Source organism: Nylanderia fulva, unplaced genomic scaffold (genome assembly GCF_048542155.1).
Source record: "Nylanderia fulva isolate GAGA-0341 unplaced genomic scaffold, ASM4854215v1 Scaffold12, whole genome shotgun sequence".
NCBI lineage: Eukaryota > Metazoa > Arthropoda > Insecta > Hymenoptera > Formicidae > Nylanderia > Nylanderia fulva.
Window position 1 is genome coordinate 1,629,159 of NW_028189409.1, and position 15,459 is coordinate 1,644,617.

The following is a 15,459-nucleotide window of genomic DNA, read 5'->3' on the forward strand; positions in this document are numbered from 1 at the left end:
TCGAGCGTCTGCATTCTCTCGCGTGACGTTATTGTTCCGCGATGATTTGCAATCAAATTTTTATTGGGGCGAATTTATTGTTTTTCTATCAGGGCTCAGATGGCTTCGAGAAACACATGGATCGACTGATGGAGCTGACGGAGTACATGGTTAGAAGAATCAAACAAATGCCCGACAAGTACTATCTGATTCTCGAGCCTGAATTGGTGAACGTCTGCTTTTGGTATCTACCTACGCGCGTGCGAAACATGCCACATACCGCGGAGAGAATAAGAATTTTGGGCGAGGTGAGTTTGATCTGAAGATCTAGCTCTAGATTCGACGATAACTTTAAGATCAAAAAAATTCGATCTCCTTTTTGGAAGAGATAATTTCAAAATTAGTTGAGATAAAAATATTTAAATTCTTCTCGGATAAGATGGATTTTGTTTTAAATATATCCAGTGTGCTTAGATTAATTTTTAAATTAGCTAGATAAAGATGAGGTAAAATGATGTAATTTTATCTTAGACAAAGATTATTTTATTTTAAATATATAATATTTAGATTAAATTATATATGGCGATTTATCCAGATAACTTCCAGTTAATATTATTTTGTATTACACGCACACAAAGTGCCACTTTGCCTGCACGTGTAATACAAAATATCGTGTGTATCAAGTGCGGATTGACAATTGTTCATCCCCCGCACTCACCAATTGTCAACTTTCCGCACTTGATACACAATATACTATTTAAAACCGTTTATGCAAACCTAGTTATAAAAATATAAATGATAAGAGGGATAAATTATAAAAATATATTCATACTTTTATTTATAAGTTTCTATATTCTGAATATTATTCTGGATATAATTTAGTGCAATTAAATAACAAAATTAATAAAACATGAAAAGTAGGCCAAATATACGAGCCGAAATGATTTAGATGTAAGAATAATTAAAAATTTTTATTCGTAATACATAAATTTTTATTCATAAATTAAATAACACTTTTTTCATCTATAAGATGCAGATTTACGTAGATAATACACATTTATATTATCTATATTAAGATGAGATGGCATCAAAATTTCATCTATATAATTTTATTTAGATAACAACAAACACTGACCGTTTGCTTCCAGATTTGCCCCATCTTGAAGGGCCGTATGATGCAATCTGGCACGCTGATGGTCGGTTATCAACCGGACGATCGACGACCCAATTTCTTCAGAAATATTATTTCCAGTGCCGCCGTGACGGAAGCCGACATCGATTTTCTCTTGGCCGAGATGGACCGATTGGGTCAAGACTTGTAAGAAATCTGTCCATAGGCGTTAATCATACAATATGCAGTGATTTAGATGACTGACCGTTTGGCAAAATTGTATTCTTCGCATTCAGGAAAGACGTGTGTGCGATGAATTTGAAGCAGATCAAAATTCATCAATTAAACGCAAGATGCGCGAAGGTATGTTTGATTTTAACGTTGTGACAGATTCTCGATTTTGTTCTTGTAATTTTTTTCAGAATTTTTACGTCAATTTTTGACAGTGTTTACTTTGTTTCCATCAACATCTTAATATTACTTTCTAAATATTAGCGGCATAATAATTTTGAATTCTTTTCGCGTTTCAATTTTGAATTGGAAAAAAGTCATCTTTATACGCATTCTTTCGCGTTGATTAACAGAGGAATAATTTAATTTAATCTAAATCTTATCGCTGAACGAAAAAGATGATTTCAGTGAAAGGTCGATGTGTAGTTAAATAATGCTTCTTTATCCTGCGGCCAGTTTGCAGCAGCAATCTAAATATCGAAAGATATTAGTAGTACATAAGTTTTCTAGATTTAAACGAAACACACAGCATATCTCCGAGAAACGAAAGGTGACAAGTTACAGAATTAAAGATGCTTCCGGCCGATAAATTATGCAGATTCGTTATTTTTCACTGCTCGATGCATGATAATGATAATCAATGCGTGTGATGAAACTATTAATCTCTCGTTAATCGAAGCAATAATATATAATTGCTTTCCAAATAAAATACTCAAGATAAAATCTTTCATCTCAAAATGTGAATTGCGTAAAATATATATAACATATTGTTTAAAATTAATCAAATTATTTTTAATAGATACACTTGTTATTTTGATTAATATCTTTATTGAGTTAATTTTGATAGATTTATAAATATCACGATTTATATTAATTAATTACATAATTAAATTTACAAATATATTAAATTAAATATATATATTTAATTTGTTAGCTATCTTTGTATAGTTTATTCGATACGATTATATAAATTATTTAATACGTTTTAAACTGTTATTATTCCTTTTTCTTGTGAAACTTTGCAGTTTCAATTATTGAATTATAGTTACGTAATTAAAAAAAATTGATTAAGGTCTTTTAAACTTAATTTGTAAAAATGAATTATATATATATATATATATATATGTAAAAGTAAATTAAATTTATATATATATCATCCAGGTAAATCAAGATTCCAGGTAAATTTTCGAATGAAAAAATTTATTGCGATTTGATCAGAATTTGTAGTTTGTTCATGACGCATTGGAACGAAGAGGTAACACTATTTTCGAGTGGTGTAAGAATATATCTAGAATGTAAATTGTGTGTAAGAAAGCAACTCTCTGAGTCTAAGCGTTGTTCTGTGCCCGTTGCACGATGAGTTGCAAACAAATTATTGTCAGCAAAATATAGCTGCGGGATAGAAACTTTCTATCGCCTATGCTATGGATAAATGACATATATAAATTAACATTGTTCTTTTCATTATAGAAAATAGATTTAATGCTGTACACTATTCTCTGTTGGGTTATTGACGGAGTTTAATAATTTATCGATTGTTTGCAAAGATAAAACGTTACACACGAGATGGACTGCATCTGTTATATACACAAAAAATATATATGAATATTATAATTTACTGTTAAACAGTTTTAATCGAACAAAGAATACTATTTAATATATATATATATATATATATAAATATATATATATATAAAAAAAGTATAAATATATAAATATCAAAGCATATATTATATATATTTAGTGTTGAAATTTTAAGAATACAAAACACAAAAAAACCCATGAAAGTACATGCTTTTTCAAATATTGGTGCGAACGGTTGTCACTTGATTCGTCGATGCTATTAAAAAATTTTACTTATTTTATATCGTCAACACAATATTGCAGCTAATGATTGTATTATTGACTATCGCAATGATGCAACAATTTTCAACGTTACGGATCTCGTAATTTTTCAATCTAATTTTAATTATGTATTGATTAATGCACTTTCTCTTATAAATTTGGGTTTATTATTTAATTTCATTAATTCTATATAAATATATATATATATGTTCGACGACACTTACAACCGAACGACTCTATAGATTTCAACTCACTCGCCAATATGGACTAACAAAAAAAAAGATACTTAAGTAAAACGTAAAAGATCTAGATGTATATCACTATACTAAAGAAATACTATGAGTGTATTTATGTATATCTTCGAAACAAACACACTCACCGGGCGTTTTTTTTCCGTCGACGACTTTCGTGCCGTCGTATACAAATAGCTTAAGTCATACACTTTAGAAGAATACATTTAGAAGAAGGAGCCGCAATTAGTGCCAGGAAATAAAATGAGGGATTAATCGAAGTAGAGAGTAATATATTCTGTAATCTAAAATGCCAAAGATGTTAATCGTATTTAAATGACTGCGCTTGGCTGACGGATTTATAGCAGGCAATGTCAATTCTATGAAACGTATGTAATGTATAAAACATATAGAGCGCGTTATATGAGAGAGCTGAACTCTGCATCAATGAGGAAAATTGAAAACCTAGAAATTAGAAAACACAATTTATTAAAGAGAAAGTAATAATATATCTTAAAGTATTAAATATTCATAATTTTTTCAAAATCATATTCTTCTTAAATAATGTATTCCTTTTCATTCATATTTTTACATAAAAAAATATATGACAATAACTTTTCTTTTTACTCGTTTGAAGAAATAAAGAGATACACAGCTGTTTAAAATCATAATTTTGTTACGTAAAATCGCGTGGAAGGAAAATGTCAAATATTTTGATATAGCAACTTTTAATAAAAAAAAAAACGATTCGCAGCTTCGTATCGTAAGAGCGCCAATTTGAAATACTATTTACAAGAATAAATAGTATTTTTATTGATCCAGAGTTCAAGAATAATTTATTTGTAATCATTATGCGCCATATAGGGGGAGACAAAATGTATTTTTCGAAAGGAAAAGTGAATTAAACAATTCATCTGACCAGCAAACCGATACCTGCAAAGAGGCATTTTATCGAACCGTTGTTAATTATTATTCATAATTCTATCGGCGTTGCGAGTTATTTTAGTCGTAGTCGTTGGCACTGCCGACATATAGCAATCAATGCTACTCATATAAACGAATCTCTCTCGTAAATTATTACACACATCTTACCAATTTCCCGTGTAAATGATCGTTTTTTAAGGAAAGAGTGATATATTTATATGGAAAGTATACTCGTCCCTGTAGACTCCCGATTATTTAATTTGCGTACAATTAATAGACATTTGATGCCGCATTCTTTCCTTCAGAGAATATATTATAAAACATCTTTATATATATATATATATGCGGCCAATGTAACGAATATTAACAATAGAATTAATATAACATTTTTAAATATTTTTAAAAATGTGTAGCGACTTATTAGAGAAATTATATAATATTTATATAATTACAATTTAGAACTGCTAATGTTATGCAAATTTTTTTTTGTAGTTAATTAGTGAATCGTATTATAAAAATTTGTATATAAAGTATACCTCTTCTGCGATATTATGAATACTTTACGTATTTATTATGACAATGGAGAATTAAATATAAAGTTTTTCTAATATATATAAATTTTATATTTAATTCTGATTGAGTGTTATGTATACTACACCACATATCTAAATATTATGCACATTTCCAAAAATGCACTGCACAAATCACATTTTTGTAGAATGCACCCTTATATTATGCACCATTTTTTATGTATTTTATCCATATAATATAACATTAGTGCAATGCAATAAATATATTATATTTGCTGCATCGCACTACATATATTAAAAATTTTAGACGCCTTGTTGCACCAAATACGCTTATTAGTATTGCTTTCTTCGATAGTCTACATTGACGAGAAATACGTGTGTATGTAACCGAATAAATCTTTTACTTCGATTATGTTAACGAGATAGGAAACGATATCTTCTCAAAGCCACACTAATAACTAAAATGCTACTAAGTTCCTTTACCGACAACTTATAGTGTCAAACCTTGAAAATCCTTGACCTCATTATCGTTAATTATATTAGTCTAATTATTAGTCTAAGTTGGTAACGAAGTAAGGTAAGCAACAACAAAGTCCCATGTCTTCCAAACGACGAGAGTATCGATTAGTGTTTAGCGAAAAAAGCCTCGAAACACATCTTCGAGGAGAAAGCTGTCCTTGTATACTGTACTGTAATGAGAAATACATTTATAAATACATAGAGAAAATATATATATGTACATGCGTGTGAGTAAAACAAACTTCGTTGATACGTGAATGAGAAACGAAAGTCGAGAGAGTATGCGGCGATGAGATAAGGATGATTGTTTGCTGGCACGTAACCATGTTGTTCGAACCGCCTACTCACCTAATTGCCCTTATTATCCACTGTATATCAATGTCTAATAAACTGCTGTTATTCCAAATTAATTATAATGTATACTAATACAGTTAAAAAATGTGTGTTCAATTTAACAGATATTACATGTCCCGAAAGGAAATTTTTGTGTTAATTTAACATAATATGGAGACACAAAGATGGTGTTAATATTTTAACACAAAATTTAAAATAAATTTTGTGTAAAATTAACATAGTTTTAATGTAAAAATTATTTTAAAATATATTAATTTTAGATTTCATCAGTCCCACTTAAATTATAAAATAAAAAATTAATATTTTTTCTGTAAATTTTAACAGATAAATCTTGTTACTAATAAAACAGAACATATTTATTATGTAAAATTAAAAATAGATGTGTTACATCTTTTTTCAGTTATTTTAATAATTTTAAATTTAAGTTTAATTATATATATAACACAAAAGCAATATGTTAAATTAACACATGAATGTATTAAATATTTAACACAAAAATTTTAACGGAAACCGTTTTTAACAAGAAAACACAAATTTTCCTACTGTGTAAGTTTGTAGAAATTTTATCATCAATACTCTTTCTTTTTAAAATTTATTGTGTAAAAAATAAGATAAAACAATACTTGCGTAATAAAATTTTTATTTTAATTAAAATTTACTAAATGCCACGTTTTTGCTATAAAAGATTAATTTTAATTTGACATTAAAAATGTATCAATTAAAAAGAGTGAGATATGCTGTATATTACATAATATTAATCATTTCACTGTTATCTGGCAAGCTCAAATGATCAAACATTCAAGATAAAACGTCAGCGAAGGAAAACAGCTAAATAAAGAGCGATTTCTGTTGCATTAATGTATAAAACTAGTTAAACCGGAGGCTCGCCCCGGCGTCGAAAATCGTAAACAGGTGTATATATTATGTCGTTCGACCTCGCTGTTGAATACGATTAGTTCGTCGTGACTTGCGTCGCGATCAAGTCGACTCGATAGAGACAATCTCTCGTAAGAGCTATAATTATGAAATCCTTCGTCAATTATTCGGCAGATTGTGATTTTCCGATCGAGAATTTGCCGTACGGAATATTCTCTACGAAAAACAAGGTAAGTAAGCCAAAACATATCATAGTCAACAAATAAATCATGTCACAGTGTGACCTCAAAACACCTGTAGGTAGACACATACGAACGAAATACATTTACATACAATCTAACTTTATGTAGCTCAGGGAATCGTAGATTATATCAAAATGTAGTATATTTTATGTATATACATATATTTTTATAAAATATTTTTAAGAAAATATTTTTTTTTAATTATTTTATAAAATATTTTTTTAAATTATTTTATAAAATATTTTTTTAAAATTGGAAAATAGAGAGTTTGGCAATTTTTTAAACATAAAAATATATAACATCGAAGTTAACACTAAAATGTTTTTGTAAAAAAATTGCATTTATCTAACACTTTCTAAGTAGTTTCGTTTAGTATCTCCTAATAAGTGACCATCAACTGGTACGTTACTATTGTTCGATAACTTTACATCGTACCACCAATAAAGTATATCACTGTATATATCAATATATTATAATATTAAAAAATTTCCAAATTTATTAGATTAAAATACGAATCAGATTAATTTTTTTATATTTATTAATTATATTATAATATAGATATACTAATATAAAATATATATAATATATATATATATATATATATATATATATATATATAATAAATATAAAAATAATGTTGATTATGAAATATTTCAGTCAGAAAAAAGAATAGGAGTAGCAATCGGTGATGAAATTTTGGATTTGGGTGCTATCGCACATTATTTCGATGGACCACTGTTAAAAAATAAACAGGATGTATTCCGCCGTGATTGCCTGAATGATTTCATGTCTCTCGGACGACCAGCATGGCTAGAAACAAGATTAAAACTTCAAGAACTGCTCTCCGCCAACAATCATACCTTGCAAGATCAGGAAGTCCGTTCAAAGTAAGAAACAAACAATTAAAAAAATTAATTTTGAGTAAATATGAAAATTTAAAATAATATTTAAAAATCTCTCTTCTGTTTTAGAATTTTTGTTGCACAGAAAGATGCAATAATGCACTTGCCAGCAAAGATTGGCGATTATACAGATTTTTATTCGTCTCTCAATCACGCCACAAATGTCGGCATCATGTTTCGTGGCAAAGAAAATCCGCTGCTGCCGAATTGGTAATTTTTTTAATGTATTATTATATTCAGATATTCTGAAACAAATCTGTAAAATAAAATAATTATAGGAAATATTTGCCGGTCGGTTATCACGGAAGAGCAAGCTCCGTCGTTGTGTCAGGTACACCTATAAAACGACCCTATGGTCAGACACTACCAGTCGAAAATGCAGCACCATATTTCGGTCCCTGTAAATTAATGGATTTTGAACTCGAAGTTGCTTTCTTTGTTGGTGGACCACCTACGAATCTCGGTGATACCGTTCCAGCTTCGAAGGCTTACGATCACATCTTTGGAATGGTCCTGATGAATGACTGGAGTGGTATAATTAATAGATATAATTAAAAAAAAATTTTATAATTAATTAATATCTTGCAATCTTCAATTGTTTGATATATAAATTATTATTGTTCTTGTGTAAATAAACAAATGATTTATTTTAATTATCTCAATTCTATTGCAGCACGAGATATCCAAAAGTGGGAATATGTGCCGTTGGGACCATTTGGCGCAAAGAATTTGGGAACTACGATATCTCCGTGGATAGTTACGATGGAAGCTCTAGAGCCCTTCAAGGTACCTAATATGACTCAAGATCCCGCACCATTTCCATATTTACAGCATGACGAATCCTGTAATTACGACATTAAATTGGAAGTTGATATTAAATGTGAGTTGATGTTTTTCTTATTGTTTTTTTTTGTAAGCGATTTACATTCGCTGTTTTTTCTTACATTTTTTATGTCGGTTGTTTACGACTGCAACTTTGTTCTTGCAGCTCCAAGTGGTGTAGTCACAACTGTGTGTAAAAGCAATTTCAAATACATGTACTGGACTCCGCGACAACAACTGGCTCATCATACTGTTACAGGATGTAACATTAATCCTGGTGATTTAATGGGCTCTGGCACCATAAGTGGAGAAGTGATTGAAATTTTCATTCTTTCTAATTAATATTATTTTGTGATTATTTTATTATGCAATTTTGATGATATATGTGATATTTATTTTTAGACTTCAGACTCTTATGGTTCTATGCTAGAATTATGTTGGAAAGGCACACGTCCTATTACATTAAAAGATGGTACCGTAAGAAAATTCCTTCAAGATGGCGATGAAGTAATAATGCATGGTAAAGAAATAAATTATTTATTAATATATTTAAAATTATTAATATATTTATTAATATATTTAAAATTATTATAATAATAAAAACAAAGATTTTTATAAGCATTATTTTTTAGGTCGCTGTGTCGGTGATGGTTATAAGATCGGTTTTGGATCGTGTGCGGGTAAATTGTTACCGCCTACATCCAGTAAATAATATATCAAATAAGATGAAGTTCTTGCATTTACAATTTATATTTTAATACGGAATACTATTTTCTCACTAATATTTACATATTTTTATTAATTCTTTGTCGATGGCGAGATTGAGATTTGAGAAAGACAATGTCTGCTTTTAACCAAAATTGTATGAAAATAAATATTTGATATAAAATACAATTTTACACATTAAATAATATGTTTTATAACAAAATTCTATACGTGAAAATGTTTATTAAAATAAAGTTATTATATTCATTACTTTAAAAAATTAATTATTCTTTATAATAAATAATTTTTTTTATTTTTAAGTAATTATATATTTATATATATTATTAATTAATAATTTAATTTATTGTTTTCTAATGTATTCTGATGTATATTTATAATGCAACTTATAGTTTACAAAATTTGGAATCTAAACAGTACTATAGTACTCTTAAAGAAATAATATTGTGTGATATAACGTAAAATATATACCTCAATTATTGATCGAGGGGATAGTCGTAGTAAAGGCGATCAATAAGAAGGCCAGTACAGGTGCGATACAGAAGAAGTATGGCAGGTGTTCTACTTCGGTGAGTAAAATAACAAAATTATGTCAGAAAAGTATTTGTAGAGAAATGCTCAACATATATTTATCTAATTTATTATCGTAGTTGTTAATATTTTTACATCTGTAAATGTAAAAACTGTCAAGTGTAATGTCAAGGTGTAAATACAAGTTAGACTTGCATTTCTGATCAGTAATATAGTTTCGTAAAAGTATTCTCTCTAAAGAATATAATTACAATTAATTTAATTAATATATGTGTCATATAAATATTATATTAATATTATATGTAATATATAAAAATTATTTTTTCTTAGTTTTTATTAATGTATGTACACACACACACACACATATATATATATATTTTTTTCTTGTTATGTTTTTAATATTGGTGTTAATTATTGCCAAATTAAAATTTTTTAAAAATATATTGATAGATATATGAATGCTATTTGTGATTTATTCAGTAATGTAATTTTTATAAGCAAATACAAAGCTATTATCTCTTTAATGAAACTAATTTCGATCTTTACTGCCGTAGCCTACAGTAGGCAATCAACATGCTTGGCAATCAAGTAGGTTGCCTACTGTTGACTGAAGAGAACTGGTCAATAAAGATCGAAATTAGTTTCACTAAAGAGATGAAAGAATATTATAAGCAATGTATAATCAATTTTAAATATATACGAAGAGTATTATAGTATCCATATTTGCCACTATTATTTAATTAATTTTAACAACAGGCTAAAAATTATATTATTATAATTTTGTTGCATATTAATATAATTGCATTATTTTAATATTTTTTATTTTTATTTTTAAATTATGTATGTTATATATTATATTTTATCTTTTAAATTTTTTTAGAAGTCTTCATACTTTGGAAAGTTCAGCAAATGAACCTACCGCCAAGTGGACCGTTCCTTTAAGCGATGGAAATCACGTGGTGGAATTTGAACATGGTACAGCAACAGGTCGACGTATAGTCAAAGTTGATGGCGACCAAATAGTTCACAGAGATTGGATGTTTCGTTTGGTCGGTGACGAAGTCTTTATGTTCAATAACACTAAATTCGTGATTAGAGTCGATCCGATGCCAGGTAGAGTTTCACGGTCTTATTTATATTCGACGATCAATGTTTCATTATTCCATTATGATAATTGTGTGAATAGGTTTGAGATATTCTTACTCGTTGTGGGTTAATGGGAAGAGCTACAAGCAATTTGTCCAGTCGCAAACAAAGATATTGGAGACTTGGTTGGCCAAAGTTGGAAATGAGGAATATAGGGTTGTATTAGGTAATTATAGGTATATAACAAAAACAATTTATAAATGTATATTTGTCGCAATACTTAACTTCTTCTCTGTGACATTTTTAGACAAACACGCTCACAGTGTTTGGGTAAACGGAGAAGAAGTGGAAGTCGAGGTAATTATAGAATTTTTATTAAGCAATGTATTATTATTAGGTTATCAGTGTTTGCTGTTATCTACATAAAATTATATTAGATGATTATCTAGATAAAACTTTGACGTCATCTTATCTTTATATAGATAATAAAAATATGTATTATCTATATCTGCATCTTAGATAAAAAAAAATATTATCTTTACTAAATTATCTGGAATGAATGAAGTATGAATATATTTTTATATCCCTTCTATAATTTACATTTTTTATAACTATGTTTACGTAAGCAATCTTAAAAATAATATTATCTGAAAATTATCCAGATAAATCGCCGTATAATTTTATTTTTTATCTAGATTTATTTAAAACAAAATCATCTTTATCTTACCTAAGATGAATTTACATATTTTTATCTTTATCTAGTTAATTTTAAAATCATCTGAGCACAACACTATATACAAATGTTATTATTCAAATATAATAAAATTTAACTCTTTGTTATACGATAATATCAAAAATTTAATTAAAATTGAATAAAATTTTGTACACAGAACGAATTCATGGACGGTGGTGCAGAGATTCTCTTCACCGTTGGAGATTTACAGGCTGCAATCAGATCTTACAGTTCAGAACAAAAAGAGATTGGTATAGCGTACACTCTATATATTAATGATGTTGAAATACAGCAAGAAGTTTTATTGGAAGCGTCCTAATTAAAATATGTCTCGATCTACATATTTATTATGCTAGATTTTTATATCCGACATTAATGATTTTGATAAATATTTATCGTCGCTAGTCAGAAATTAAATGCAACATTAAATAACCGCACAAAGTGTGACGCACATTTTTTAAACAATATTATTGTGATTACAGTAAAATGTTCAATTTGCTCACTTTACCAACCAATGTGCCATGCAATTTTGTGTAATTTTTACAACTATGATAAATGTAATGTAAAAATCATTGAGTGCACACACAGTGTAATGTGAAGTTATTAATTTTGGCTAGCTAAAAAATACTTGTTGAGAATTACTTGAAAATAGCTAGAAAGAATATAAAAAATATATTTCACGTGACATGTAAAAATTGCAAAATGTATGATAGAATTGTATAAATAAATGTGTTTGTACATTGTGTGAAATATTATGTTTTTTATAGTGAAAAATTTTTAATAATCCGTAAGAACGCTAAATTTGGAGAAGAAAAATGTCGCGATACCGAACTTTTAGTATCGGAGCTCTATTGTTAACCTGTAAACCAGATGAATTGTATTATTATGAAGGTAAAAAGAGATCTATTATAACAAATGTGATTATATAAATTTATGTGTGTAACAATTTGGTATTTGTTTAATGAATTATATTCTAAAAATCACCGAAAGATTTATTCGTATCTTTTAGATATGACAGAAACAGAATTACAACAAACACTCGAAAATATAGTTGAAACAAACTTGTTGCTGAAGCTAGAAAACGATATCTTCGAACGATATCTCGCACGTCGAGATCCTGAAAATCTTCAAAGTAATTTTCTTAGTTTTTCTATATTTATTCTATATTTTTTTTAAATCGTTTTAGATTGGTGCTTTCAATTTCAATCTTTTTATTTTATTCTAATATATTTTTTATTTTAATATATCTAATATATTTTATTCTAATATATTTTTTATTTTAAATATATTTAATATATTTTATCAGCAATAGCGCAAATCTTAGAAACCGCTAAACGCGTGCAAAAAATCGCGCCTCAGCACGGTCGCACGTCGCCCGTTGCGAGCACAAACGGAAGTCTCATGAATGTTCGCGACGTAGACGCGGAAAGTGTCGTCAGCATCCAATCCGGAAGTCGGCGCGTCACGCAAAGTCTCCTAACAACCAGAGCGCCAAAAGGAGCGGGAAAGTCAGTCCCCCGTCGTATTGCTATACGTCTTTGATTAGCTACAATATTTCGCTTCAATTGTGTAGAATTACGTATGCGTATCGCATCGAGATGGTGAACACCGAAATCCGGGAATTGCAAAAAGAATTGGCAAAACTCGAACGAACGTCGACGAAGAGAAAAGTATACATGCGAGCGCAAATGGAAGAAGCCGAGATGAGTATTCGCGAAACTTGTAAAACTAAGAAGGAATTTGAAGAGAATGTTGTAAAAAAAGGCGTAGATAGCATTACGGGAAAAATACCGGCTGAGAAGTTTATCAGGTGTTATATAGAAGAAACAACTCGATCATATACATTAAATATATATTATAATATATTATAATTATACAATAATAATAATATATTATATACATTAATAATGTAGGCTTGCATTAAATTATACAGAGTGTTCCATGGAAAATTGATGAAACTAATTAGCTGTCATTTTTTAATGCATGCAGTTATTGAGAAAATAAAAATTGTGTTGAAAAGAGGAAGTTCTACAGTTTTTAATGGATATAAATAAAATGTTTGTATACCAGTTTATTTTATTGATAAAAAGTAATGAAAAAGTGCTCAAATCACATAAACTAATGATAAATATTTTCAACAGTGCCAGATTTAATAGCAGCTATGATCGTCAATAACATTAAAAATGACATATTAAAAAAAATTTTTACGAGTTTTCGTAAAAGAACAGAATTTCGTACAAATTTAAATGGTGCCCACTCAAAAATATTTATCATTAGTTTACATATGTGATTATTAGCACTTTTTTCATTATTTTTTTCAATAAAATAAACTGGTGCACAAACATTTTATTTATGACCATTAAAACTATAAATTTTCCTCTTTTCAACACAATTTTTGTTTTCTCAATAACGGCATTAAAAATGACAGCTGATTAGTTTCAGCAATTTCTTATAGAACATCCTGCATAACAAATAGATTCCGATTTTGATGTATAGATTTATAGAAGAATGGCTGAAAATAATCGATGCTGCGATGGAACAAATCAGATTGAGGATGACTACCACAAGATCTCAGATAAGGAAGGTCAAGCTGCAGTTGCAGCACAGAAAGGAGCTCGGCGAGGCTTTACGCGCTGTAGATTTCGAACAATTGAACATAGAGAATCAAGTTTGCATACGAGAAATCGATGAAAAGAATCGGTATTTGCTCGAAATGAAAAGGATCGTGGGTAAGAAAGTGGCATTCCGCGATTTCTTCGCAATAATGTAAACATAAATCCTTGCATTTGATGCAGCTGGTTACAACATTGCGTTGACAAAGCACAAGGAAAAAGTGGGTAACCTGATGTCTATCATAAATGAAGTGAGAAACAAGATTGCTTCTAAAAAACAGGAAATCGTGAAATTGCAATTGGAAAAAGTAGCTATGAAGGTTGAAATAAAAAAAGCGGAAGAACAGCTCAAGTCCGTGATGGCATTAATGGATGATTTCGAGGTGATATTTTTACATGCATTTTACTGTACTGGAAACGTTTGAAAACTTATTTTTTGTGAATTTTTTTACTTATAATTATTTTATTTTTACACAATAAAATTTTAGAAAATTGGAAAACTAAGAAATATATTTATAATTATTTATTACTTCAAACTTTATAAAAGATTTTATAAATGCAGGTTCCGGATGTCATAGATTTCATTAAAAAGCGTATAGAATTTCAAGAATTACGCAGAATCCACAAACAATTAAGTAGACAAAGGAACATTCAACAAATAAGTCTCAAATCTAATAAATAATAACTATGTAATTATTTATTAAGAATATGTAGAAGAATATATAAAAAAGTTAAAATAATATTATATTTTATTTGATATAAACATTTTGACAATTTGCGGCTCTTCTATTTTTTTCGAAATATCCGCAATTATGTAATGTAAATTATATAATAGTGGACATAGTTATGTGAAATGACAAAGATACAATGTGTCCTCTACTCCTACCGTAAAAAATAGATTTACCGTTGTAGAAAATATGTGTTGTTCTGGACAGATGCTTATGAGCAGCAAATCATAACTTGTTTCGCGAACTTATACATTCAAAAGACTTATTAGACTAGAAGATCTTTCTATTTAATAGCCAAAGTTTCATTGTAAATATGCTAACATTTTATTTATAGCAGCTAAAGTTATGCTTGATTTTTGTAATAAATTTAAAATAAGTATATATCTGTTTTGCTCTTTTATTATTTTACTTTTCTATTATAAAAATAAGATCGATTCAAAACTTTAATGTGATACACATATAAAATGATCTAGATAATTGT

The 15,459-nt window shown here is 28.5% G+C and overlaps 4 protein-coding genes across 5 annotated transcripts in view; all 4 read left to right on the plus strand.

Moving 5' to 3' along the window:
• Gad1 (glutamate decarboxylase) overlaps window positions 1-5,779 on the plus strand; it is a 28,426-nt gene extending 22,647 nt beyond the window's left edge. For both annotated transcript variants that reach the window (XM_029309950.2, XM_029309951.2), the window contains 2 exons: window positions 93-287; window positions 1,128-5,779. In XM_029309950.2, the coding sequence (XP_029165783.1) occupies window positions 93-287; window positions 1,128-1,301 (369 nt within the window). In that variant the 3' untranslated portion in view covers window positions 1,302-5,779. The remainder of the gene's footprint in view (window positions 1-92; window positions 288-1,127) is intronic.
• Window positions 5,780-6,535: 756 nt separating this feature from the next.
• On the plus strand, window positions 6,536-9,459 carry Faa (fumarylacetoacetate hydrolase). Its single transcript, XM_029309935.2, has 8 exons — window positions 6,536-6,829; window positions 7,499-7,728; window positions 7,813-7,953; window positions 8,022-8,275; window positions 8,417-8,623; window positions 8,732-8,877; window positions 8,968-9,085; window positions 9,198-9,459. Exons 1-8 carry the CDS (start codon window positions 6,746-6,748, stop codon window positions 9,275-9,277), a joined length of 1,260 nt encoding a protein of 419 aa, XP_029165768.2. The 5' UTR covers window positions 6,536-6,745; the 3' UTR covers window positions 9,278-9,459.
• A 74-nt stretch (window positions 9,460-9,533) lies between these two features.
• Window positions 9,534-12,388, plus strand: LOC114936684 (fas apoptotic inhibitory molecule 1). The gene is made up of 5 exons (XM_029309955.2): window positions 9,534-9,857; window positions 10,700-10,932; window positions 11,006-11,131; window positions 11,213-11,262; window positions 11,796-12,388. Exons 1-5 carry the CDS (start codon window positions 9,838-9,840, stop codon window positions 11,955-11,957), a joined length of 591 nt encoding a protein of 196 aa, XP_029165788.1. The 5' UTR covers window positions 9,534-9,837; the 3' UTR covers window positions 11,958-12,388.
• A 65-nt stretch (window positions 12,389-12,453) lies between these two features.
• Window positions 12,454-14,932, plus strand: LOC114936662 (cilia- and flagella-associated protein 263). Its single transcript, XM_085490303.1, has 7 exons — window positions 12,454-12,529; window positions 12,648-12,770; window positions 12,945-13,146; window positions 13,212-13,448; window positions 14,135-14,367; window positions 14,434-14,633; window positions 14,813-14,932. Exons 1-7 carry the CDS (start codon window positions 12,454-12,456, stop codon window positions 14,930-14,932), a joined length of 1,191 nt encoding a protein of 396 aa, XP_085346429.1.
• The last annotated feature ends 527 nt before the right edge of the window (window positions 14,933-15,459 follow it).